At 36.0% G+C, this 25,123-nt stretch overlaps 4 protein-coding genes across 8 annotated transcripts; 3 read left to right on the forward strand and 1 right to left on the reverse strand.

The window, feature by feature from the left end:
- Positions 1–3,726: 3,726 nt before the first annotated feature.
- si:ch211-189a15.5 (uncharacterized) lies at positions 3,727–9,094 on the forward strand. Its single transcript, XM_051899651.1, has 2 exons — positions 3,727–6,351; positions 7,121–9,094. The coding sequence occupies exons 1-2, from the start codon at positions 6,016–6,018 to the stop codon at positions 8,363–8,365; spliced, it is 1,581 nt and encodes a 526-aa protein (XP_051755611.1). The 5' UTR covers positions 3,727–6,015; the 3' UTR covers positions 8,366–9,094.
- On the reverse strand, positions 9,085–14,528 carry tk2 (thymidine kinase 2). Of its 5 annotated transcripts, none has more exons than XM_051899657.1 (11): positions 14,378–14,528; positions 13,434–13,514; positions 13,142–13,179; positions 12,980–13,054; positions 12,812–12,865; positions 11,117–11,206; positions 10,880–10,953; positions 10,426–10,514; positions 10,224–10,303; positions 9,944–10,024; positions 9,085–9,813 (listed from the first exon to the last, which is right to left on the reverse strand). In XM_051899657.1, exons 1-11 carry the CDS (start codon positions 14,424–14,426, stop codon positions 9,727–9,729), a joined length of 798 nt encoding a protein of 265 aa, XP_051755617.1. In that variant the 5' UTR covers positions 14,427–14,528; the 3' UTR covers positions 9,085–9,726. The 5 variants fall into 5 exon arrangements, with proteins under 5 accessions (XP_051755617.1, XP_051755619.1, XP_051755618.1 ...); XM_051899659.1 differs by having other exon boundaries at positions 13,142–13,350; positions 14,378–14,527; XM_051899658.1 differs by lacking the exon at positions 14,378–14,528 and adding an exon at positions 14,218–14,245.
- Positions 14,529–15,230: 702 nt separating this feature from the next.
- LOC127515718 (chemokine-like factor) lies at positions 15,231–18,176 on the forward strand. Its single transcript, XM_051899663.1, has 4 exons — positions 15,231–15,409; positions 15,633–15,788; positions 15,889–15,984; positions 16,143–18,176. Exons 1-4 carry the CDS (start codon positions 15,350–15,352, stop codon positions 16,254–16,256), a joined length of 426 nt encoding a protein of 141 aa, XP_051755623.1. The 5' UTR covers positions 15,231–15,349; the 3' UTR covers positions 16,257–18,176.
- On the forward strand, positions 17,019–25,077 carry cmtm3 (CKLF-like MARVEL transmembrane domain containing 3). The gene is made up of 5 exons (XM_051899662.1): positions 17,019–17,251; positions 19,534–19,689; positions 19,801–19,896; positions 20,049–20,163; positions 24,078–25,077. Exons 1-5 carry the CDS (start codon positions 17,135–17,137, stop codon positions 24,104–24,106), a joined length of 513 nt encoding a protein of 170 aa, XP_051755622.1. The 5' UTR covers positions 17,019–17,134; the 3' UTR covers positions 24,107–25,077.
- Positions 25,078–25,123: the final 46 nt, after the last annotated feature.

Here is a 25,123-nt window from a genome sequence, read left to right on the forward strand (position 1 = left end):
TCTACTCTGTAAAAAAACAATGAAATACATAGCAGCATAGGGTGCCAAATGTTTACCATTAATAAAAATAATGATTAAAGATCATTAAAAAAGAAATGATCAGCAATTAGCTAGAAACAATACACACATGAGCTGATATAATTATCACTGCATCAGCAACTACACAGTTACTGCCTTTAAATAAAACAACTTGCAGTATAACATCAGTGTTTCTGAGTTGACTGAAGCACAGTCTCTACTCTTCAGCACAATGGTAACCTCAAAAAACTGACAACAGAACATTAAACACTAACAGATCTCTCTAGATCTCAGCATCTTCATTTATTACAAACCACTCTGACTTTATTTCATTCTTTCAAAGCTTCTTATTAAGAATTAACTGATGTTTAGATGTTGATGTTTTATTGAAAATAATAAAGTTTGAAGTCACCGTTCTGGAGGTAAATATTTGCTTTATTTGGGCTCTTGGTCCTTGACTTTTTAAATGTTTTTTTTAAGATTATGTTGTTTATGTATTTATATCTGATAATTTCACAAAATCACAAGGCTAATGCAAAACTAACAGCTAATATACTCATATATCAGACTCTGGAAGAGATCAGTGAAACAGACCATTACATGATGACTGAGTTCTCAAGTAACCAACTTCGTCTGACCAGATGAAGAAGAATTCATTGTCTCAAGTGGACTTTATTAGTAAACTAATGTAGAGAAAAGTGAATGAGGGTATAGGGTGTGATTTGGGACACAGCCTCTGAGTGCCGACTTTGAGCGCTGCTAATTCATGTTATACTGCTGTAGGCTACTTTCTTGAAAACAACAAATATTACCCAGAATCCATTATGTTGTACGGTATATTACTGTTTATTTAAATTACAACAGATATCTGTAAAACAACAGGTATTTTACTGTATAATGACAGACCATTATTTGTAAAATTACATTTATTTTTAACAGTGTATAACTGTCTGGTTCAGCTCAGCTACCAAATCAGAACTTAGAAGATTACAGCGGATAGTCCGGACTGCTGGGAGAATTATTGGTACACCCCTCCCTACTCTCTAAGAACTGTACTCATCCAGAGTGAGTAAAAGGGCAGGCAAAACCCAGGCCACTTCCTCTTTGTACTTTTGTCATCTGGTTGGTGCTACAGAGCACTGAGCACCAGAACACTACTTCATGACAGTTAAATGCCCCTACTGGGCAATAAACATGTGCAATAAACAACACTATTTATACTTATATTTATTTAGCACACCATACCTCTTATTTACATTTCCTTGCATTTGTATATAACATATGTTTTTAGGCATTTGTTTTGGTATGTCCAGCTCAAATAATCAGAGATTATATTATTTTATTACTGTAACATTATTGTTATTGTGATATTTACCCACGTAGAAGGCGACGTTCTTGTGATCTTGCACAATGTTCCCTAAAAGTTCTCTAAAGGTGACTAAAATTCCGAACCTTTACAGAACATTAGGGACTTTCCTAAAACGTCCTCTTTTTGTAATGAAAGTGCTGCAGTTCAAGGTTCCTTATATGACTTTAGGGGGACATTCCATTTAGGTTAATTTTATGGTCACATAAGAACGTTACAAAGAGGACATTTGGGACATTAACAGAACGTTCCCACACAGTCCTCTGTTGGTCATTTAATAACATTCCTGATATAACATTAGGGGGGTGTTCTATTTTGGTTATTTTATGGTCGTGTGAGAACGTTACAAAGAGGACATTTGGGAAGTTAACAGAACGTCCTGTAGTAATAGTCCCCTAAACATTCCCAGAACGTCCTGAATGTTCCCTGAAGGTCCACCAAATAACGTCCCCCAACCCTTAAAAGAACTCCACATCGTGACCGTCTCTAAACGTTCTGAGAGCGTTACCAGGTGACAGGTTAGATGTTGATGTTTTATAGAAAATAATAAAGTTTGAAGTCACCGTTATGGAGGTGAGCGTTTGCTTTAGATGGGCTCTTGATTCTTGACTTTTTAACATTAGGTTTTTCTGGCTGCTTTAACTGTGTTTAAAAAACATGCTTGTTACAGTGAAAATTATAAGAGAAATTCTGATCAGGTGTTTTTGATTATTTAATGATGATTCAGTCAGCATGTAGTGTCCTGATTCTCTCCAGTGTCTGAACTCTGAGTGTGTTGACTGTTAGTTTTGTCTTTTTTATGGCAGTCAAATGTTCAGATTTTAAAATTCATTATATAGACAGTGTTTTCAACTGTGTCTTTTAGACTCACAGACATCATGAATCAGCTTATGAACCTCAACTATGTTGACAATGAACAAAAATCTTATTTGTGACTTTAATAGCTTGTTTTGCTCAGAGTTAACCTGTTTATCTGAAAATTTTATCACCATTGTTGATATTCATACAGTGAATCTTGATGCCTGGGTGTGTCTACATGATCCCAACTGAAAAATTTCTGGATAATGACATAAAATCTTATAAAGTACCAAAGCAGGACAGAATTTAATGAAACATTAGAAGCACCATTGTTTTTGTAACAAGTGTGCTTTAGAATCACACAGTTATAACAATTGGAGAAAAACTAAAGTTAAAACATCAAAGGCCAGGAGCCCAACTAAACAAGTAACAAGCGCTTACCTCCATAACGGTGACTTCAAACTTTATTATTTTCAATAAAACATCAACATCTCATTAAGAAGTTTTGAATGAATGAAATAAAGTCAGAGTGGTTTGTAATAAATGAAGATGCTGAGATCTAGAGAGATCTGTTAGTGTTTAAAGTTTTGTTTTTGTTGTCAGTTTTTTGAGGTTACCATTGTGCTGAAGAGTAGAGCCTGTGCTTCAGTCAATGATGAGCCCAGAAACACTAATGTTATGCTGCAAGTTGTTTTATTTAAAGGCAGTAACTGTGTAGTTGCTGATGCAGTGATAGTTATATCAGCTCATGTGTGTGTATTGTTGTTGGCTAATTGTTAACTGCAAGAGATTTACTTTTTACAGAAAGTGTTTCACAATAATAATCCTGGAAGTACCTGTCAAGCAACTGTTTTTGTAAAACACTCAAGGAAAAATAGGATATTTTATCTAATTTTACAGTTTTTGTTTGGCAGATGCTTCTTCCAATCATTGTCCATTTCTTTTTTAACGATCTTTAACTGTTATTTTCGTTAATGGTAAACATTTGGCACCCTGCTGCCATGCATTTCACTGTTTTTTATGTTTTTTTTTTTGGTTGTTTTTTTTTACAGTGTAGATAGCAACGTAAGATTTTGTTGTGCGGTTACCGCTGGCAAGTTTCAGAGAATGTGCAGTTTACCAACAGATGCAGATTGTACACTTAGGGCTTCCAGATGGACAAAATGTTTCCTGAACCATTTTGCTCATTGACTCCTGTCCTTCATAATGCATTACGAGCCTCTCACTAGCACTGATGTGGATATTTATCTCTCTTTCCTGCCTGTTTGCATGGTGGGCTCACAGAAAGCATCCTGAACAGATGGCCTGTGCCATAGCTCTCACCTTAATTAGCCTCTTATCCCAGAGCTCCTCTTCTATTAAACTATACCAGAGGAATACTAATTTCATCCAGTGCTGACACACATGATCCACACAACTCTACAGAAGTAAAAGTACAAACATTTCAAACATTTTCAAGTTATTTTAAAGAGACATGTATTGTTACATGTAAATAATATTAATTTTACCATCTACTGATTATTTGGTTCCACTTTTTTGGTTACAAGGTGATGTTACAGTGTAATTACGCAAGTATTCACATTCACATTTATTTGCATAGCGCTTTTCGCAATACATATTGTTTCAAAGCAGCTTTACAGAAAATGCATGTCAACATTACAATTTAGAGTGATCTGTTATCAGAGGTGATTTAGTGCAAGTTACATAATTTCAGAAATGTACATATACAAATCACGCAGTTAGCAGAAACAATGAGCTCATTGAACTAATGAATACATGTTAACAAATGATTAGGATATATAGATACATTTTGCATTTGTGCATGTTGATCCAGAGTTGCGTCATCTGAAGACCTCGCAGGGGTTGGGGTCATCTCTTCATAGGTGTTGAGGCTGACGTACTCTCTAGTTACACCGGGATGGGCATCCCGAGATAAAACAGAAAAGCAAATGGAAAATAATTAGCGTAGCTGCTGTTCATAACATTAACCAAAGATAATCATGTGCATTTGATCTGATGTAAGTATACTGAGTAATATCAATTAACTATGACCCTGTTTCACAGACAGGGGTGGATTAAGCCAGGAGTAGGCCATAGTTCAATTAGAACATTTAAGTAGCTTTTATAAACGTGCTTTATGTTAAGATATGCCAGTGCAAGTTGCTTTCAGTTAAAACAGCTCAAACATGCATTTTAGTCTGGGACTAGGCCTAAGCCTTGTCTGTGAAACCAGGAATAATTTACTGTTTTTAGCACATGTAACTTGTAATTATGTCACCTTAAAATAGTGTTACCGATTATTTTCAGGTCAGAAAAGGTAAATAAAGTGAGCTTATGGAAGTAGCTTCTTTCCCTTTTACATATAGTTCCTGTTATTCAAATCATTTTTAATTATTCTCTAGCACCAGTAACATTCTTTTTATTTGGTGACATAAGTGCTTATTATAAGTTTTGTGCATTTTGTGATCCTGTAATATTTGCTGTATTCAGTGAATATTTTGACACAGGTTAATTGTTATGTGTTATACAGTACAAAGTATATTAATGTTGAGTTCATATTCCAAACAAATTCATTTATTATTCGAAAATTTAGGGTCGGTAAGATTTTTTAATGTTTTTGAAATTATGCTCATCAAAATCAGTAAAAACAGTAGTACTGTGAAATATTTTTTTTTTTTTTACAATTCAAAATAACTGTTTTCAACTTTGCCATCACAGGAATAAATTACATTTCAAAATATGTCAAAGTTGAATTTTCAGCATCATCATCATCAGTCTTCAGTGTCACATGATCCTGCAGAAATCATTCTGATAAGCTGCTCAAGAAACATTTCTTATTATCAGTTGAAATCAGTTGTGGTGCTTAATATTTTTCTTTTTTGTGTCTTTGATGAATAGAAAGTTCAGAATAACAGAATTTACACATACTTGCCTCATCAGTCTATCTCCCCATGTGTTACTGTAAGATATCAGTCATGGAAACAGGAGCTCATGCATTTATTTCTTGCTCAGTGAGTCCCATAACTCATAGGTCTGTATCCCCACATGGAATTTCCTTTATTGGCGGCTGATCTTACAGAAAGTACTGTGACTGTCATCAGATGGTAATACCATGGTATTTTGATACTATTCTACTGAATGTTTACATTCCTACACCAAGAGTGTGTTTACACAAGAGTAGGCTACTTAAAATGTTCCATAACATTTTCCAGGTTAAGCTGGGTTTTCCCCACGGATACCCAGTCATGGATAAGGTATTTTCCTTTGTGACATTACTAAAAAGTGTTTTTGACCTGAATAAGCGTTAATTTTGTGATTACATCGCCATCTTCTGGGCATTCTTACACTGAAGTCATGAGAATTACTTATTTTCTGCACTAGATGTCAGTAATGTTACTCACATTCGAAGGAAGAATAACAATGGTGACTAAGTAGGTATATCATCAACCGTTTCTCGGACAAATCATGGACAAATACAGCTGGTATAATTAAGTGTACTTAAAGATGTTTACTATATAGGCCTACGTATTTCAGATGTCTGTTGAGGCCAAGATGAACATGAGATCGCTATTACATCGCTTATGCCTGTGATACAGGACCGTTTCGCTTATTGGTCATGGACATTTATAGACATGCAAGCCTTTTATTAAAGTAAACCTGGTCCGTGATTAAACTAGAATCAGAAAATATAGGTTATTGATGTTCTTCCGTATTTGCGTCGTTCGCGATACCTGCATATTCATCATCATCACTCCTTATTTGCATAGCCTACTACTTTCGCTTCCTCATCGGGAGACAGGAGTTGATCAACTTGATCACTTTCTGAAACAAACATGACCAACAGCTTCGACGATCAAACGCCGGTTTCGCGGAAAGAAGTGTTCGTTAAGTATTTACAGTACTACGACAAAGTTAGTTCTGAAGGCGATCTGAAAGTGTGTTCAGAGACACAGGTGACAGATGAAGCCAGGCGCGTGCTGCTGTTATCGGAGGAAGAGCCGCGGAAGAGATTCAACACGCTGGACTTCTATGAGACTCTGTATAAGTACGCACAGTACAGAGACTGCCAGAGACACGTCCACGACTTTAGAAAAGCCGCCGAGTTACTGGAGATGTTCTGTGTCAACCTGTTTCTGTTTCCGTGGAAGAAAGAGATTAAAACATTAAAGGTAAATAAAGCTGCTATCGATAGGTCTATTCTCTCTACTCTTCCATCTGATGACAATAACAGCTTAAACTAGCCACAGATGGTATGCTGTTCTTCTCTGGTCTCCTAGCCTGCTTTGTTTTCTGGTTTTAGAAGGGTCTGGGGTACTTATCAGTTGGTCAGGCTAGCTGTGAGATCAGTTAGACCATCTAAAGACAACTTAGCCCAGCTGGAAGGCAAGCAGAGACCAGTTAAAACCAGTATTTTAGACTGCTTTAAGATTTCTTTTGCTAATTTTCGGATTATGTGCGGATTATGCTGAAAACAACTTAAACCAGCATAAGATGGTTTTGCTAATCTGTTGACAAGTCTAAACCGATGAAAAATACCCCTGGTTTAAACTTTTCTGGCATAACTTTTATAGCAGAAAATGTATCATTATATTATGTACATTATATTACTATCATATATGAGGCTACATTTCAATTTGATAACATATCTTGACAGTCCTCTATTACTTTTATTTGGGGTCTCAAAGACACTAGGTATAAAAATAAAGAATTCAGTGAAATTTAAAATCCTACATTTCTTAGACTGGTGTACGCACTCTTAATCTCAAGAGATCATGAAGGTTATTATGGATGGTTCTGTTACATTCATTTGTCACAAAGTCAGGAAATAAGGTTTAATTATTTTAAAAGTGAAAAAAGAGATATGAAACTTGCTTTAAATACTATACCATTAATTTCGACTGTTTTTTTTGTTTTGTTTTTTTCTTCCTGTTCTCTTAGACATTTACTGGACACTTTGTCTATTACATCAAGCCTGTATTGCCTTTTGCCAGGAGTATTCTTCAGATTATCGGATACTGCATGGAAACAGACACTGAGTACAGACTGTCTGAAAATTTTGACCCTGAAAAGGCCAAGAGTATGGGATTCGACCTGTTCCTTGCCAGGTTAGAGTGTGAGTATCTTCTGGAACTCATGAACCAGAGATCACATGTAGAATGTCTGGAGATCCTCCGTACAAGAGCTTCTCCTTTGACCTTCAGTGCTGGGGAAGATGTTTCAGAACCTATCAATGGAATCTGTAATCTAAATGAGGATGATTATAAGGATGATGGGCATGTTGAAGGTGGTTCACTGGTAAACCCAGGGGAACAACAGCAACAAGAATCACTTAAAAGTCATGAACCTCAAAATCAGGAAGTCGACAAGTGTCAAGACAGTACTATATCTGATGTAGAAAGACCATCCAGCTCATTCATGACTGATGATAAGTCTATCTTGGAGATGCGGGAGAACTACCCAGACCTGGCCATCCGACAAAAACCCATTTTCCAAAAGTCTCAAAGAATTATGCAGCCTCTCAAGGCCCAGGAGTGGGCTGGATACAGGGGCCACAATGTAGGCCTGTTCCACGAGGTCAGTACTGACATGAGTGGCCCCCAGTCTATAGCCATACACAATGAGACCACCCCAGGTCATAGAAACCTACACATCTCAAACACAATTGTAGAGGCCCAGCCCTTAGATGACAAACCGTTAGTGCTTCAGGTCGGGACACCGCTGCAAGGACGCAACCGTAAAGGCTCAACAGATGACTGCCTGGTTGAGCTCACTGAGCGAATGGGGAAAATGCACATGAAGGACCTCAGTGCCGATGAACCCCTTAAATACCCCATAGAGGAGACCGCACAGGCCCAGCCATTCAGTGGACATAATGAGGTCATCACAACCCCACCCACAAAATCCCCAGATGGCATGAGTCTGCCCATCTTGTGCAGCCCATCCCAGGAGCCAGTCTGCAACATTGCAGGTTGCGGGAGCTGTGCTGGATCTGATGGCGTTCTTGCACAGGACAACACTATCAAAGAGCCTCCTCAGTCAATCTACATCCCTAGCGAATGTACAACAGTGTTTGGACCACCAACTCACCACAGTCAGACTGCCAATGAGGGCTCAAGCGCACACAAGAGTCCCACATCTCAACAACCAGAAGATGACCTAGACCAAACATACGTGATGGTTTAGAGACACAAAGTATTCAAGGTTTTTCCTTATCCATGCCAGAGATTTTAAAGTGTGCTACAGTGTGACAGTGCAGTTAATCTCGAAATAATATCTTTGTGCTAGTAATGTACGAAGCATTTTTATTGATGGCAAATTTCTTAAATTTTTAAGTTAATAAATTCCTAATTTCAGAATAGCTTTGGTATCTTACAATTTCTGAAGGTAACAGGAAGAATGTCTCTGTGTGCCCTAACATAGCTTTTTAAAGTGAAGGATTCTTGCTGCTATAATTTTAATGAACCCAGCTAACATTTCATGGTTTGTCCATGGATTCTGTGTCTGTCCTATGTGAATTAGCCCCAGTAGGGCCCATACCTCAAGCCCGTATCACACCTACATTGGCCCCACCATGAAATGTCATCTGGGAGCTTGCTTGGGTCAAAATGATTCTTAGAGCTTCATTTTTTAGATACTGTGCCTTACTAAATGTAGAGAGACAGCTAAATGTGCACCTACTTGTCTTAATGGAACATTTGTTCTGCAGGAATGTCTAACCTTGGATTCATGTAGGTTAATATAAGTGTTAAAATATGGTGTTGTGGTGAATCTTATACTGCCTATTATTGAAAGTAATAAGGTGCAAACATTTTTTGTATTGATCTTACAGTACTACTGAGGCTACATTGGAGCATGTCATAAACATTATGTGACTGTAGATTTAAAATGTAATAAAATCAATATTTTCAAATATTTCATGTAATTTATTAAAACAATGTCTTATGCAGTATAAATTACATTGGTCACAGTAACACCTTCAGTAACAAATTAACAATCAGGATCTGTATTTGTCAGTGATGGTATCTGCAAATGGCAGAATGAACAGAACTGAACATGAAAAGAAAAAAAAAAAAGGAAGGGATCTTTCATTAGACCCGAGTATGATGATGTAAATGTAAAATACCTGTCCAAATCACATATGTTTCTATGCCCTGAAATAGCCATTCTGAATTTAAAATGTCCACTCCCATAACAAAAGAACTGATGGAAATATTTCCAAGTGCAGTAGTTTCAGATCATATGGAATGATTCCATAAAACTAAAAATAAAAAGACTTTGTCTTCTGTTAAATGCTTAAACCAAGTTTACAAGGACTACAAATGCAAATACACATAATAATAACCATAAAATGCAGCATTTAAATAAAACCCATCATATAAATGTAATTTACAAACCCTACTATGTAAATCATCTTCTATTGCAAGAGGAATGTTTGCACAATATGAATTCAGTTTCAAGTCAAAACAGTGCTTGCTTTATCTGTCTCTGAGAAAGCTCAAGACATTTACAAACTGATAAGACCATCATTCTCTCTAATCCTTTACTCAAGAGCAATGCACCTTTAGTATCTTCTCTCTGTTCTCCTCATATTTATGCAGCATCTTCTTAAGATCATGATCTGCTGGGATTACCTGCCCACCAATATGTAAAAAAAAAGTTCATGAGTTGATCTCGTCAACAGGCAAATTGTACAGTATGTCACAATATATATCATTTGATGCAGTAAGGCTTTTTAACCTATGAATATTAGCAGAAACTCACAAGAACTGGAGCAGGAACTTCAAATGACTTCTGATGAATCAGCCAGTCTTCATACAGGTTATGGATGGATTCTAGGTATTCCTAAAGTGTAAAATCAGTGAAAGCATCTCTTTCAAAATATATAATAAAATGTGTAATATTTGTAATATAGCCTTCTGATAACATGAAACATGAAGTCATCCATTGCCAGCAGGAGTAGAGATTATGGTTTTTCTTTCAGATTTGTTATTTATTTATTTTGCATGCACAATAGTTGAATTATAGCTCAGCATCAGCTCACCAAGGGAATAACCTTTTCTTCCTCTCTGCACCTCTGCTTTAGTCTCTCGTAGCAGGTCTGTGGAGAGGTCTGCAGGTAAACTGAATAAAAAACAAATGTGAACACACATGTATTAGTTACATTACACAACAAAAATTACAAAATTTCATTTATCCACATCTAATAAGCAACATGCAGTGAAATACAGAAATATTTGCCATACCAATAAGGTCCACAGGAATAGCAATGTTCTTTATGATCCACTCAAACCATTCGCTTAAAACAGCAAAGTCCACATCAGGCATCTTCCCACTGTCATCCAAACCAAATAACACCGTTTTCTTTAGCGTTAGTAGCAAAACATTTAATGATTAGTATTTTATGTCAAATAGTTAGCATATAAAGGCCTGGTTTCACAGACAGGGCTTAGGTTAAACCAGGATTATTAGGTCTCAGTTTAATTAGGACATTTAAGTAGCTTTTATAAACGTACCCTAGAAAAAAGCATTACTGCTGTGCATCTTGAGACGAAACAATGGCTCTAACATATTTTAAGATATGTCAGTACAAGATACTTTCAGTTATAACAGCTCGAGCATGCATTTTAGTCTAGAACTAGCTTAAGCCTTGTCTGTGAAACCTGGGGAAAGTTATTTCAGATTTCTAATAAATTCTACCTTTTAAAAAGATTTTCCACAAAAATGTATTTAGCGCTGTAAATAGATCTTTCCAGCATTCTGATTGGCAGTGACTGTGATGATAGAAAGAGAAACAACAGGTTATTGCAGTCATGATTAGTAATCCATTTCCTCTGTTCACGGAAGCTCATTTCAGTATTGCAGAACAGAAACAGATACATGTAAAGCAACTAAACAAAACTGACTGTAGGGATGTGAAAGAGGACTTGTACATGCCATTGGTGAGACATGCCGATCCAGCATTGTGAGCTGCACATATGTCTGAAGGGTGAGCCCCCATCTGGTTGGGTCCTGGTACATCAATCCCTGTGACAGAATAGAATACATTTATAATGCCAAATTTACACTGCAAAGGTGGAACAGAAGAGCTTCTAAAGTGGCATCTGAAGTGTCTTTACTCAAACTGTTTAATGCATAAATTAATTTTGGCATAAATACATTTAAACCACAATTTTAACCATATACCTTTATTCTAGGGGCTGAGGTGGTTCAGAGCAGGCTTTCATATGGCAACAGAATTTTGAGCAGGCACAGAGCAGCCTTAATTCAACTGTGTAAAAATGCCTTGAGATAATCAAAAATAAGTCTAATGCCAAATTTGCACTGCAAAGCTGGCGCAGAAGCACTTCAGAAGTGGTATTTAAGTGTTATTACATAAACTGTTTAATGCTGCTCAGAGGTGGCATAAATGCATTTACACAACAATTACAAGTGTATGATTACATACTAGGGGCTGAGGTGGGTCAGAGCAGGCATAATTAAGTCTGGCTTTTATACAGCATTGCATCTTTACACAGAATTTTGAGCAGGCACAGAGCAGCCTTAACTTGTCCGTGTAAAGATGCCTTAATGCAAAAAAGTCAAAAAAGTATACAACAAGACAAAGAAAGACAAAGCTCATTAAAGGGTTAGTTCACCCAAAAATTAAGATATTTGTTATGAAATCCAAGAGGTACAGTATCTCACAGAAGTGAGTACACCCCTCACATTTTTGTAAATATTTTATTATATCTTTTCATGCGACAACACTGAAGAAATGACACTTTGCTACAATGTAAAGTAGTGAGTGTACAGCTTGTATAACAGTGTAAATTTGCTGTCCCCTCAAAATAACTCAACACACAGCCATTAATGTCTAAACCGCTGGCCACAAAAGTGAGTACACAAGTGAAAACTTTACATTGTAGCAAAGTGTCATTTCTTCAGTGTTGTCACATGAAAAGATATAATAAAATATTTACAAAAATGTGAGGGGTGTACTCACTTCTGTGAGATACTGTATATGACTCATCCATAGACAGTAATCAACACTTTCAAAGTCCAGAAAGGTACTAAAGACATTGTTAAAACAGTCAACGTGACTGCAGTGGTTCAACCTGAATTTTATAAGGCGACGAGAATAACAAACAAAACAAAAATAACGACTTTATTCAATCTCTTCTCTTCCCCGTCATTATCCTTACACAGGTGACGCAGTAAGCACAGTGAAGGCTTCTATGTTTATGTCCGAATGCCAGCTCAGTATTGGCCAAAGCTGCAAACGTGAGCAGCACAACGCATATGTGCGATGCTGACGCAAGAGCCAGCCAATAATGAGTCGGCGTTCTGACGTAGAACCTGGAAGCACAAATAGTATTTTCGTCGCTTCATAAAATTCAGGTTAAACCACTGCAGTCACGATGACTTTTTTAACGATGTCTTTAGTACCTTTCTGGACCTTGAAAGTGTTGATTATATTACTGTCTATAATACCTCTCGGATTTCATCAAAAATATCTTAATTTGTGTTCCGAAGATGAACGAAGGTCTTATGGTTGTGGAACGACATGAAGGTGAGTAATTAATGACAGAATTTTCATTTTTGGGTGAACCAACACTTTAAATCCATAGTAAAGTGCTACTGGATCCCTACCAATGGATTGCAACCCTGCACATTTCTCCATTTAGACACAGGCTCTGTCAGCACCTGAAATACAAGACACGTTTTAGTTGTCTTTTAAATAAATAAATAACAAGAATAGAGGGAGAGAGATTACAGGTACTGTGAGAAATATTATTTATTATACATTTACTGCATTACCTCAATGTCACTGGTTTTGCTGAAGTACTCCAGACATGTTGTCTTTCCACTTGCAATATTTCCCTCTAACCAAATCTAAACAAAAACATTTTAAACAATATTATTTTCACTGTGTTCTCAGCCGTATAAGAAAAGAGGATCTATTCATCAGTGGTAACTCACCACTAATTTCTTCTCTTCGCCGTTTCTAACCAGTTTTCCTTCAGAAGAAGACAACATAATGAATCTCTTCTTGGATTCAGCGTTAGATCTCAATGACAACAGTCAAAGGATCGAGGATGCACAAAGCAACAAGCTTAAGCTCATGTCAGTACTGTTAATGCAAAGCTGCCTGCATAATGTAGCTCGGTTAGTGAAGATTTGAAGAAAATCTATAAATATTATAAAAATGGATAAGAATGAAAGTTGTGGTCGCCGTAATATTACGTAGAACGGAAGCTGGCGCAGGACTTACTGTGAGTGAGAGATGTGCTGCTGCTGCTGCGCGAATGTCTGATGAAATGCTTTCCCATTGCAGGTGTTTGTCGGAGTACATCTGTTAACAGAGATTTGTGTGAACACAGAGGCAAGACAACGCGGCAAAACTTTTTTAAAGAGTTAACAATCATCTCGCTTGTTTAATCGACGTTTAGTAGTTACATATACATATAAGCTAGTGTGACGATGCTCAAAACTTGAAGTGTTACGTGCTACACTAATGAGCAACCAAAACATGTCAAAATAAAAGTCATAATTTTTTAATCGTCACTAAAATATAAATGACAAAATAAGTACGCATTATTATTATTATACTTGCATACAGAAATTTTGAGCAAGTCTTTAAGCATACTTTAAGAAAATTCTACTTATTACTTGAATTCACAATGACTACACTAACAGTATTGTCTTTATTATACACACTTGTAATACTGTGGGTGTTCCTTACACACAATTACAATTGCACAATTGCATATTCTCTCTGTTAGTTCACTTCAGAAAGCCTTTTTGTTTGTATCTTGTTCCTTATCTGAACATAATGCTATCTCAGACATCCAAATTACAAGACTAATTTGAAAAAATATTATTATTATTATTATTATTATGAGTGCTGCAGTGATGACATTTTTTTGTAGGTCAACCCAGAAGTTAGCATCACACTGGTTCCCTCGACAAAAAATCCAACAGGATTTTTCAAAAGGCTTTTAAATTATTGCAATAATAAGCTCTGCGTGTGATCAACAAAAGTTTATAATACTTACATGTTTTGTCCATCAAGATGATTTTCACAACTGAACACAACTTTTATGAATTTTTAAGACTAAATACAATACAAATAACAGGCTAACCTCAGGCTATAAACTAACTACACCACAGTTAGTTTGCAATAGTGAAAGCGGGCTAGTTCATAAATGAGTTTACCTATTTGGCTGGTGGCGTTTAATGTCCCCGACAGCTTTTGTAGTCCCATTTAGCAACTTGTTAGCAACCGCCTTTTACAAGACATGTAAAAGCTTGAAAAAATCACTTACTGGTGTGTTTTATGTTGTAGAATAAAATTTGAATATATCTTGAGCGTGAGTTAACCACAGACCTTATTTCGGAAGTGCTAAATGATTATTCATTTCCAGGTTTTGGCCTATAAATATACGTCACCCCTGCAGCACTCTATTTCAGTACTTCAACCCCCGGTTTCACAGACAAGGCTTAAGCTAGTGCTAGACTAAAATGCATGTTTGAGCTGTTTTAATTGAAAGCAACTTGCACTGACATATCTTAACATAAGTCAATGCCATTGTTTTGTCTCACGATACAAACCAGTAATGTTTTTTGCTAAGGCACGTTTATAAATGCTAAATGCCCTGATTGAACTAAGGCCTAATCCTGGCTTAACCTAAACCCTGTCTGTGAAACTGGGCTCAAGTGTAGCCTATTGAAAGCATTATTGAAGTAGTGCAGAAAAACCACACACATTAAGCAGTGCATTTGCTTCATATTGTTTGTCTGTCACATTAGAATAGATTAAATGGTCTGTAAAATAATGTGTGACTGCTTAAATAAAAGAGTGAAGCCAAGATGAGTCTAAAGCTATATCTAAAGACAATTTATCACTTTTTTGCATTCACTTTACTTTTTTTTTTTTAATTTTCAATGCTTCCAGAAATATTATTACCAGATTTAAGATTTTAACAAGTCTAAATGCCGAGAATCAGTTTGTACTGATGAAAAACTGTGTTGAGGTCAATCAGCATTTAAAAAGAAAAAATGTGAATTTAGTCATTTCCTGAAACTAAGAGGAAACTCTCAGTCAGGAAGTAATGTTTCAAGTCTCTCAAAATATGAGAACAACTCAACGGCATAAAACATATAAACGAAGACCATATTAATGCCACAATGGAAGTTGATTTGGCCTTTTTGAAGTCCACAAAAGGTCTACTGAAAATAGCAGAAATGGTGAGACATTTATGAACATTTAACATTGTAGTTAACTTTTTCTTTAATACTTTTTGGGAAGGACAAATGCTCAGATAATCACTGACTTATTTAAATAGTACAAGGCACAGGCATGGGCTTGATACTTTGAGTCAGTCATGTAACATCTACATTTTACTTAACCTCTTACTAAATTTCTTACTTAAATCCCTTGAACAACTCTTATGTATTATTGTCTTGGCAGGTTTGTGTTTTTGTGGCTTTTGTGTGTTATGCAGTGGCATCCAGGCCCCCTTACATTGCCGCAACATGCATGGAGTTTTTCATCACATTTGGTTTTCTTCTGCTCTACCTACTGAAACTCAACAAGATGTTCACTTTCTTCTTCTGGCCCCTTATTGTAAGAGCACAAATCTAATGCATTTGCAATATTAACACTTTCTGCAACTGCAGTTGTTATTGCAAACACAACTGTTGGTAATGCACTTTTGCTCTCACAGGATGTGTTCAACTCATTCTTTGCAGCTGCACTGATGTGTATTCTTAGCCTAGTAGCAGTTTCTACGTACACAGTGAAGGGCACTCTGAGCGGAGGGGTGAGAAAGTACACATCCTCCATTCCTGGAACTCTCTCTTTTTCTTTTTTAATAATTATGTAGACCTTAAATCTATATCAGACCTTTTCAAACCTATTCCATCATTGTGAATGACCCAAACATTATGACACAACATGTTTCTGTCTTTTTGTTGACAGATCGTGGGCTTTGTGGCTGCAGCCTTTTGGTCTTTGGATGGCTATATCCTTTTTAAAAAAATCACATTCAACAAGTCAAGAACCACCACAGAGGCCCAAACAGGGAAAGATTAAAGCTCTGCAGAACCAGCTCTCTCATTTTGTGAACGGACCATTTTTATAACTAAAATAAGATAGTAAAATAGGCTTGTATAGTAATAATGTATTTACTTCTCTCACATTTGTCCATGTGGATCAAATTGAGGATCACGTTGTTATTGTCTCAAAATGTCAAAATGGTTAACCCTGATTGATTTTATTTCCTTATTCCATAAGTAAAAATGTACTTTTTGAAAGATTATTGTTACCAGAATTATTATGGGGTCGACTGCAGCAAGAACAATCTATTCAAACCATATTTAATATAAACACATACAGTGTATATTAAAGAATGTTGTGTAAAAGTATTCACAAAATAGGTTAATTACATTCAGTGGTTGCATTTATGACTTATGCCACTTACCTCAAATTCCTTTTTTTATGATAGACTTCTAAAAAAATTCTGAAAACTTTATCATCTGTTATTATGAACAACACGTTAGCCAAAGTTAGAAAGTAGGCTATAAAAAACCTTCCATGTTTTTGAACTAGCCTATTGAAAGGGGCTTGAAGTCACACCACGAACCTTTTTTTACAGTCCATGCCCCAAAAAGGGTTAAATCTGTTCGTTCGTTCAGATGTACATTATATGCAGTTGTTGCACGGATATCTGTACAGTTGCTACTTAGTCCTGTGAGAGATGTCTCGCCCACATTCTCTGTTAACTTATTAACGGTCTCCAGATTTAGGGAATGCAGATTCTGCTCTTTTGTGTGCTTCGTTTCCGCAGTCATTATTTCCGTTTCCACTCCGTGGAAAGTTATGTCGATTTGCGAAGTGTAGCTGTCTCATAGCTGATAGTAGGACGCACCACTGTGAACTTTATTCGGGAACAGCAGAGTTTCGTCAGCGTGATGGGGGACATCGAGGCGTCGGATAGTAACCGATCACGACAGACCGTAATTCATTCTCTTCTCCCTAGTAAAGAATTCATCTCCTCCCGAAAAGGACTACTGCTGCTCGGTGAAGTGGTACGATTTTCGACTTTTATTTGTTAAATCCATCCATGATAGTGTGTAAGTCATAGTTGCATTGTTTTGTGGAATCTTATTATCTGCTTAATGTTTTATTGTATTTTATTTATTGTTTGCAGCTGGATTCAGTCACTTCACACAGAAGTGCTTTCTGCGACATAAATCTTGCCATTTATTCTTCTGATTTGAGTTTTTTCTTCTTCTTCTTCTTCTTCTTCTTCTTATCTGTTTTTCACTAATTATTCTTTAGGCCTTATTATATCATAATGTTTGTTCTAAAAAAAAGTTTTTGCTGCTTTGTTGAATGAATAAAGTAAACGAGAACGAGTAAATGAGCTGTTTTCTACAGTATATAGGTCAAGCACTTTCAAGTTTCCTCATTCATCTCAAGGGGGAGTTTTATGAAGGCCAGTAGGCTACTGGGTCTCTTATAAAGGTGTGCTAAACAAGTAATTAATATTGTGTTATTTACAGTTCAGACAAAACAGTTCCATCCATTATCACTTTGAATTCAAAATTCTGCTGTTTGTGTACAAATCTCTAAACAATCTTGCTCCTCCATACCTCTCAGAGTTGATTATTGTACACAATCCAGCCAGATCACTCAGATCACAGACTAGGTATCTGCTACAGGCTCCCAGATCCAGACTGAAATGCAGGGGTGACAGAGCCTTTGCAGTTGCTGGCCCCAGGCCATGGAACAATTTTCCATTATCTATTAGAACAGGTTCTACAGTGTCTGAGTTTAAAAGCCTCTTAAAAACCCATCTCTTTTCCCATGCTTTTATTGCTTGGTGACTGTGTACTTTTTAATGATGGGTTCATTTTAATGTTGTGATTGGGTCTATGCAACTTAGTACAGCACTTTAGTCAACTTAGGTTGTTTTAATTGTGCTTTATAAATAAATTGAACAAAAATTTGGCCAGTTGTTATATTTGTTCTTCGCCAATGTAAAAAAAAAAAAAAAAAGGTCAGCATGAAATTGAAATTTCACGGCAATCTATTTTCCAAATGTTATAGATCTTATTGTGAATGATGCCATGCATTTTTTTTTTTTTTTTTTGACCTTGTAATTTTTAATCAAAATGTCATAACTGGATCTTCTGGTGAAAACGACAGACTTCTCTCTGGTGACGTATGCTGGACTTCTCCAATCATTTAATCCGCTTAAACTCACTCCTGCTAGCTCATGTTTGTCTGCCTCCATTTTTAATGTAAACGCCCACATCTCAAAATCCAGTCAATAACCGATTAATAGAACCAAGTCCCCACCCTGCATTTTTTTTATTTTCCGATAAGCTGTTACACTTCGATGTACATCAAAATATGTTCAAGTAGCGACAGAAAAGATCTAGTAAAATCATTTCCCTCTCCCTATTCATTAGTGAAACCCAACTCAGAGCGGTCACAAAGCCAGAATACAGACTGACTTCCCAACAGGGAATATTCCTACAACTTTTACTAATGTTCCACTATGTAAATGTTGGGATGAAAAACTTAATGGAACTTATGTTGATATAATTTCTAAATGTTCTCATAATGTTTGGAGAAAATGTTCTTGCAACAAAATTCTTGGAACATCCTTTTAACATAAGATTGACAACTAACTTCAAATGCCTTTTCAAAAATCTGCTCCTTGATGCAAGCAAAATAATCCTGCTTCTGTTAATGTGGGAAAACTGACATTTCAACTTTTTAAAAAAATGCTTCTTGATCACTTTAAGCAAATCCAATTCATGCACTGCTGTTATATCGGGCCGCCTTTATTTAGACATAATTACACAGAGACACTAGTTGTAATATCGTTGGAATCACTTTCAGAATGATTTTTTCCAGCTAATAAATGATAAAAAAAACTGATCAGGCACTCAAGTGGCAGAAGGAGCTTCCTGCTAAGGCAGATTGATCAGTCTCTCCTGATACAGTAGGTTCAGACTACAGCAGCATTTCTGATTCATTCAAACATTCATTTCTGTTGTCCCACTTTATATTAAGTGTCTTAACCACTGACAAATACCCCTTAGCCCACCTTTAAACCTAACCATACCAAAAACCTGCCCCTAACCTTACCTGTATCCCACCTCAATAGCAGCAAATGTGTTTTGCAATACAATATGAACACAATATATGAATATGATATAAAATGTGACCATTTCTGCTTCAAGTCTGATGTTTTTGTCTTTTAAAAGTTTTGTACACTCACCATATCACAAATACTGAGCAATAAACAAAATAAAGAACAATAATTAAATATAAATGTGTCCTCATGTTTCCTCAGGTGCTGTCGTTCATCAGCTTTGTGTGTTTTGCCGCTTCAACAGCCGCTGCCTTCATCACAGCTCCCTTCGTTGAGTTCTTGGCAGCTCTCTTCCTGCTGTTTGCTTATTCTACAAAGTTCAATGAGAGATTTAAGGGCTTTCACTGGCCCCTCATGGTAAGTTTACTGACCTATGAAATGACTGTGCTGTATCAAATCATAATATTTGGCCATGAATACCAAAATTCGTCCTCCTTTTCAAATCTCCATGTCTGTTGTTTTATCAAGGACTTCCTGCGCTGTGTCAGCGCCTCCATCATCTTTTTCATCGTCTCTATAATATCTGTGTCAAAATATCCGGATGGAGCCTCAAAGGCTGCTGGGGTAGGCTTACATCAGTTCAGTCAAATTCTCTTTATCGGCCCCATCAGTGACAGTACTGTTTATCCAGGATTTATAGTTATACTACACGTGACTTGTGTGATGTTTAGATTGGTCTCATGTGTCTCTGTTTTTCTTTCTCTTTCACTTCTTAGGTCTTTGGCTTCTGTGCCACCATAGTCTTTGCCCTGGACTTTTATTTCATCTTTAATGAACTGGCCAATTTCCTCAAGAGAGGTGACTCCAGTGAAGAACCACCAAACACACAAGGTATTATTACAGTACACTTATTTACACTACCGTTCAAATGTTTGGGGTCAGTAAGATTCTTTTTTATTTTTGAGAGAGAAATTAATACTTTTATTCAGCAGGGATACATTAAATTGATCAAATGTGACAGTAAAGATGTTTATATTGTTAAAAAATATATATATTTAAAAAAAAAAAAATTCTTTTTAACATTCTGTTCATCACAGAAACCTGAAAAAAAGTTATGTTATAGTGTCGACAAAAATATTGATTTCCAAAAGGATGACTGGAGTAACGGCTGCTGAAAATCCAGAATTTATATTATAATTTACATTATATGAAAATAGAAAACAGTTATTATAAAGGTGGGATCTAATGCTATTTCATGTATTCTGACTTATTTTCACTGTTAAAGAGTTGGATTCTCTTGCTAAACATGGCCAATGTTTCAAAAAACGAGTTGGATGTATGACAGAGTATTTCTGTGCCAATACACTCCTTCAGAGTTGTTTCGTACAAGTTTCGGAGCGAGACCAGCAAGAGCACGCCCATCAACGTGCTTCGTTCGGGTTACGGAAGTCGTCGGCAGCCCTGCACAGGACTTGCTCGAGAAAGATTTATCACTTTGTTTTTAGACCATGAAATCAACAATGTCACCAAAGAAGTGTGTTTTTGGTTGTGAGGGAAAGATAACCTTGCTTCCCAAAGAACCCAGCGTTAAGTGGAGCTGAGAGATTTGTGCTCACGCATTACATTGATGCGCTCTCGATATTCGTCATTAAAATAACCATAGAAACCACCTTAAATTAGCTATCAAAAGTAAAACTACATCAAATGTCTGTTTTGTTGGCAGACGGCACCTAAGTGCATATCATGTAAACAACACAAACGTATAGTGAATCAAAAGTTATCCAGGGATAATGCGATGGTGTATTGTGTGTGTTTAAATACAGTTGTTTAGCTGACCATCGATAGCTTGCAGACGATCACTACGCAAAAGCTGCACATGCTCGTCACTCTTTAGCTTCGCCCACGGCACGCCTCCAGGCGCCTGGCTGTTTTCGGAAAGACTCGGTACAGCGTATCTGTCTTGATCTGATAAAATTACAGACTCTTCGGAGATATGAAGGATGCTATACTACTCTATAGGTACTCAATAAAAAAAAAAAGACTTCTTAAAAAAAAAAAAAAAAACATTAAAAATTTTTACCCAAACGTTTGAACAGTAGTGTCCTCTTGACACCTCTTGAGATCTCAGCATATTCTCTTTTCTCTGCTGATGAAATGCTTGCACAAACCTCTCCACATCATACTAAACCAGCAAAACAATTAGTGAGACTAGTTACAGGAAGTGGAAGGGTGATGTGGTTTCTTATCAAGTGTGGTTTCATAACTTTATAAATAATCATCCACAGTGTAGCATTTATTGTTGTTATGTAAACAGGCAGGCTGAACTCCTTCAGTATCATGAATTAACCCTTGCTACAAGCAATGTAGTAGCAATCCTCATGCATTGTCATATGCATTAACCCCTTCAGACCTGAATTATGTTCCACTGAGCAAAACAATTTTATCCACTTGATATTTGCTCTTCTTTAATGTATAAATGAGTCTAAAAAAAGATTTGGTCAAACTTTTTTATTTGATTTTTTTCATGTCCACTACAATGGACATCAGGGCTTAAGCAACAAAAAAATTGTCATATTTTAACCATACTGTTCTTATGAGCTAGAGTTAAAAAACAATATGTGAACTATAGCATTGAAGATTTTGAAAATAACACACTGTAACAAAGAGCAATGCAATAAGAATGTAGAGAAAATGTAAGATGATAAGATGAATTCTCAAAAAACTTGTTTTATTATTTTTGTTGTTTGTAGTGGGTGACTGGGAATATGTGTGTATATGTGTGTGTGTGTGTGTGTGTGTGTGTGTGTTGCAGTGTATGCACTCATTTCACATTTGCTATTTCTGTTTTTCACTAATGAAAAACTGAATGAAAGCTTATGATCACAACATAGAAGACAAAATCAGAAAAAAAAATTAATAATTAATTTGATTAAGACCTAATGTCAATTGTGATGGACATCAAACTTCAAAAAAATCCTGTGTTCTTCAGCTCTGAAAGATTTTCAAATTAACTTTGAATATTATCACTTGATATTATTAAGATGATAATAGATGCAAGTTGACGATGCTATGAACATGGCATCCTCCTCCTCCTGTCTAGTTGGTTAGCCATGCCTGTCTTTTGTGATGCCTGAAGCACAATCAGATTAAGTTATGGGCAGTGTTAATTTTGACAGCAAATTTTGATTTAGTTTTAGTCATAGTCTTTTGACTAAAATGCCATTTAGTTTTAGTCATATTTTAGTCATCGGAAATTGTTTTAGTCTAGTTTTAGTCGACTAAATATCATAAGACTTTAGTTGACTAAATCTACAGTAGATTTAGTCGACTAAAATCTAATTTAGTTAAATTGTAATGCATTAAGCATTTCTCTAACAATACACAGATCCTATACACTGATATAGGTACATCTGATATTCCCCAAACTGTTTATGTTCACCCAACTGTACTTTGCTCACCAAAGGGGACGGTTTTGACCGTTCAAGTGCAAAAAGACACGAAAGAGCAAAATTCAGTACTTTTCAGGGATTGACACACTTATCATTGAGGTACTATTTTAGTTTTCGTTTAAAATTTTTATTAATTTGATTTTTAGTTTTTCTGCTTTCATTGTAATTTTAGTTAAAAGTTTTAGTAATTTTTTGTGTGTTTATGTCTTTTAGTTTTTGCTTTTAAATGTCTATAAGTTTTTATTTCTGTTTGTTATTTTAATACCTCAGGTTAAGATAAAGCTTAGAAACTAGATGAAATAAAATAAGTTTACATTTTTTATATATATTTATTTTTTATTTCAGTTAACGTTTATTTAAAGTAATGAAGATTTCTTTGGTTTTAGGTTTAGTTAACTATAATAACCCTTATACTTGTAAAATATATTAAATAATGTGTCAAATAATGTTCTTATAGTCTTTCCTTCCTGTGACAGAAAATACAGTAGTTTACTATGAATTAAATAGAAATTAAATTAAATACAGTTTATTGTGTAAACAAAATAACAAGGGAAAAAAACAATTATAAACCATCCCGAAATACACCGTGACTCTTATTCTGAAATGTCTGCAGTCACTGTAGCAGGCTGCTCATGAGGGTGATAAAATATGCATTCTTACAACCGTCTAAAACATACTACTATATAAACATCGTGTAGTAAACATTGTCATAATTCATCAACATTAGCTTATAAGCAATCGTTTGGCATAAATGTGCGCTATTCAGTATTTCCGAAGCAGTCTGGAGTGCTGCTGCTCGAGCCTGTAGAGCGCGCAACAGCGCACGCCTTTCCCGCGGTTAGATCAGCACGTTACACTTCAAATGTGCGCATCTTCCACACAGGACAGCAGTCCTGACTGGATATCTTCCCAAACCGTCCCTCTCTTTCATTTTCGTCTCGTTTTTATTCGTTGACGAAAATTAGAGTAGATTTTAGTCATAGTTTTAGTCATTCAAAACGCATTTTTATTTAGTCATCGTCTCGTTTTCGTCCGTGAAAAAAATGTCGTTGACGAAAATTATTCGTCAACGAAATTAACACTGGTTATGGGTCATTCTTTCATTGTGATTGGTAGATCAGGGACCAATCAGTGACCAGGCAGTGCTTATATTATAAAAACATAAAATCTTATTGGTTTAAACCAAAATCCATGTGATGTCCATTCCAATGGACTCAGGGTCTGAAGGGGTTAAACTTCCATGGCAGATTATTTTCACTGGGGATTTCCCGTCTATTTTTTTCTTTTTCCTGTTGTTATTCAGAGGCTATGCTTCTTCATTTCTCTTCCAGAATAACATATTCTTCTTCCTCGCAGATGATGATTCAGACTCTGACTCGGACTAAAGCTGTGTTTGTGTCCAAAATCCTGGTGTGTGACCACTACAGTGCCTGATAACCAAAACAGACTTTGGTATAATTTTTTTTTATTGTTTGTTCTGAAATTTTGTACATAATTTTGAGCTTTTTGTGACTAGAATTAAACAGTCTATTTTAAATGTCACATCACAGAATAGAAGCTATAGAGTTTTCTATAGTATTTGCATCCATACAATCAAAGTCCCTCTCATTCGATTTTTCCAAAGCCGTGAATTATTCCAGTGACAGTTTCACATCAGTCCAGCTTGTTGAATGTTTTTTGGAAAAAAGGGCAGTATTGTACCATTTATCATGTTAATGTACTGCCTCCAACAGCTTAGGTGTACTTATAGTATGATTACAAATGTGATCGATTTAAATTTTTACAGTACGTACGAGCCTTTTTATATTTCCTTATTTGGGAGCTCTGTGTGTGTGTGTGTATGTTTACTAACTAGAACTATTCTGGGAGAATGTTTTCTCAAAATACGTTCTTAAATTGTCTTTTAAAAATTTATGCCAGACATGGTGATGAAGCCCTGTATTGGGAATAATAATTTTAATGTTTTGTAGCAACAAAATAAGTTTACATCATACATGAAATTAGCAGGTAGTTGGCTGGCCACAGTTACCTGTCTCATTTCCACACATTGGTGTTATTCTTGTAATATCGATATAATTCCAATGTCTTGCCAAAGTACTGCAAAAAAGGCAAGATTTGTCTCATCGTGTTCACCTTGCAATGTAGTTTTCTTACAGTGGCACTGCTCAGCTATTGAACCTGTATTTTAAATGTGAGCTTCAGCAGTGCATAAGGGAGTGTCTCCTTGTTTACCATATTATAAGGCATGCTGCACGCATCCACATGTAAACCACCTTCTAGTGTTTCGGAAGAGTGGATATCTTTTAAGAACATGCACTGTCAGATTGACACATCAATAAATATTTTTTGTGTGCAATTTTTGTTGTATTGTTTGTTTTAAGCAAATAGTTTTGCCAGTCATT

This window comes from Ctenopharyngodon idella, chromosome 7, assembly GCF_019924925.1.
Source record: "Ctenopharyngodon idella isolate HZGC_01 chromosome 7, HZGC01, whole genome shotgun sequence".
Taxonomy (NCBI): Eukaryota; Metazoa; Chordata; class Actinopteri; order Cypriniformes; family Xenocyprididae; genus Ctenopharyngodon; species Ctenopharyngodon idella.

What these genes read in the sequence shown, in the direction of transcription:
- tk2 (XM_051899656.1), bottom strand. Translation starts at nt 13,587, where the DNA reads ATGATTGTTAACTCTTTAAAAAAGTTTTGCCGCGTTGTCTTGCCTCTG. An exon ending in GCAAAACCAGTGACATTGAG is followed by an intron (nt 12,866 to 12,979) that starts GTAATGCAGTAA and finishes CTTGTATTTCAG; the next exon opens with GTGCTGACAGAGCCTGTGTC. An exon ending in AAGTTCCTGCTCCAGTTCTT is followed by an intron (nt 9,814 to 9,943) that starts GTGAGTTTCTGC and finishes ATTGGTGGGCAG; the next exon opens with GTAATCCCAGCAGATCATGA.
- cmtm3 (XM_051899662.1), top strand. Translation starts at nt 17,135, where the DNA reads ATGGGGGACATCGAGGCGTCGGATAGTAACCGATCACGACAGACCGTA. An exon ending in GAGCCTCAAAGGCTGCTGGG is followed by an intron (nt 19,897 to 20,048) that starts GTAGGCTTACAT and finishes TTCACTTCTTAG; the next exon opens with GTCTTTGGCTTCTGTGCCAC. An exon ending in AGAACCACCAAACACACAAG is followed by an intron (nt 20,164 to 24,077) that starts GTATTATTACAG and finishes TCTTCCTCGCAG; the next exon opens with ATGATGATTCAGACTCTGAC.
- LOC127515718 (XM_051899663.1), top strand. Translation starts at nt 15,350, where the DNA reads ATGGAAGTTGATTTGGCCTTTTTGAAGTCCACAAAAGGTCTACTGAAA. An exon ending in TCTTCTTCTGGCCCCTTATT is followed by an intron (nt 15,789 to 15,888) that starts GTAAGAGCACAA and finishes TTGCTCTCACAG; the next exon opens with GATGTGTTCAACTCATTCTT. An exon ending in AGGGCACTCTGAGCGGAGGG is followed by an intron (nt 15,985 to 16,142) that starts GTGAGAAAGTAC and finishes TTTTGTTGACAG; the next exon opens with ATCGTGGGCTTTGTGGCTGC.
- si:ch211-189a15.5 (XM_051899651.1), top strand. Translation starts at nt 6,016, where the DNA reads ATGACCAACAGCTTCGACGATCAAACGCCGGTTTCGCGGAAAGAAGTG. An exon ending in AAGAGATTAAAACATTAAAG is followed by an intron (nt 6,352 to 7,120) that starts GTAAATAAAGCT and finishes CTGTTCTCTTAG; the next exon opens with ACATTTACTGGACACTTTGT.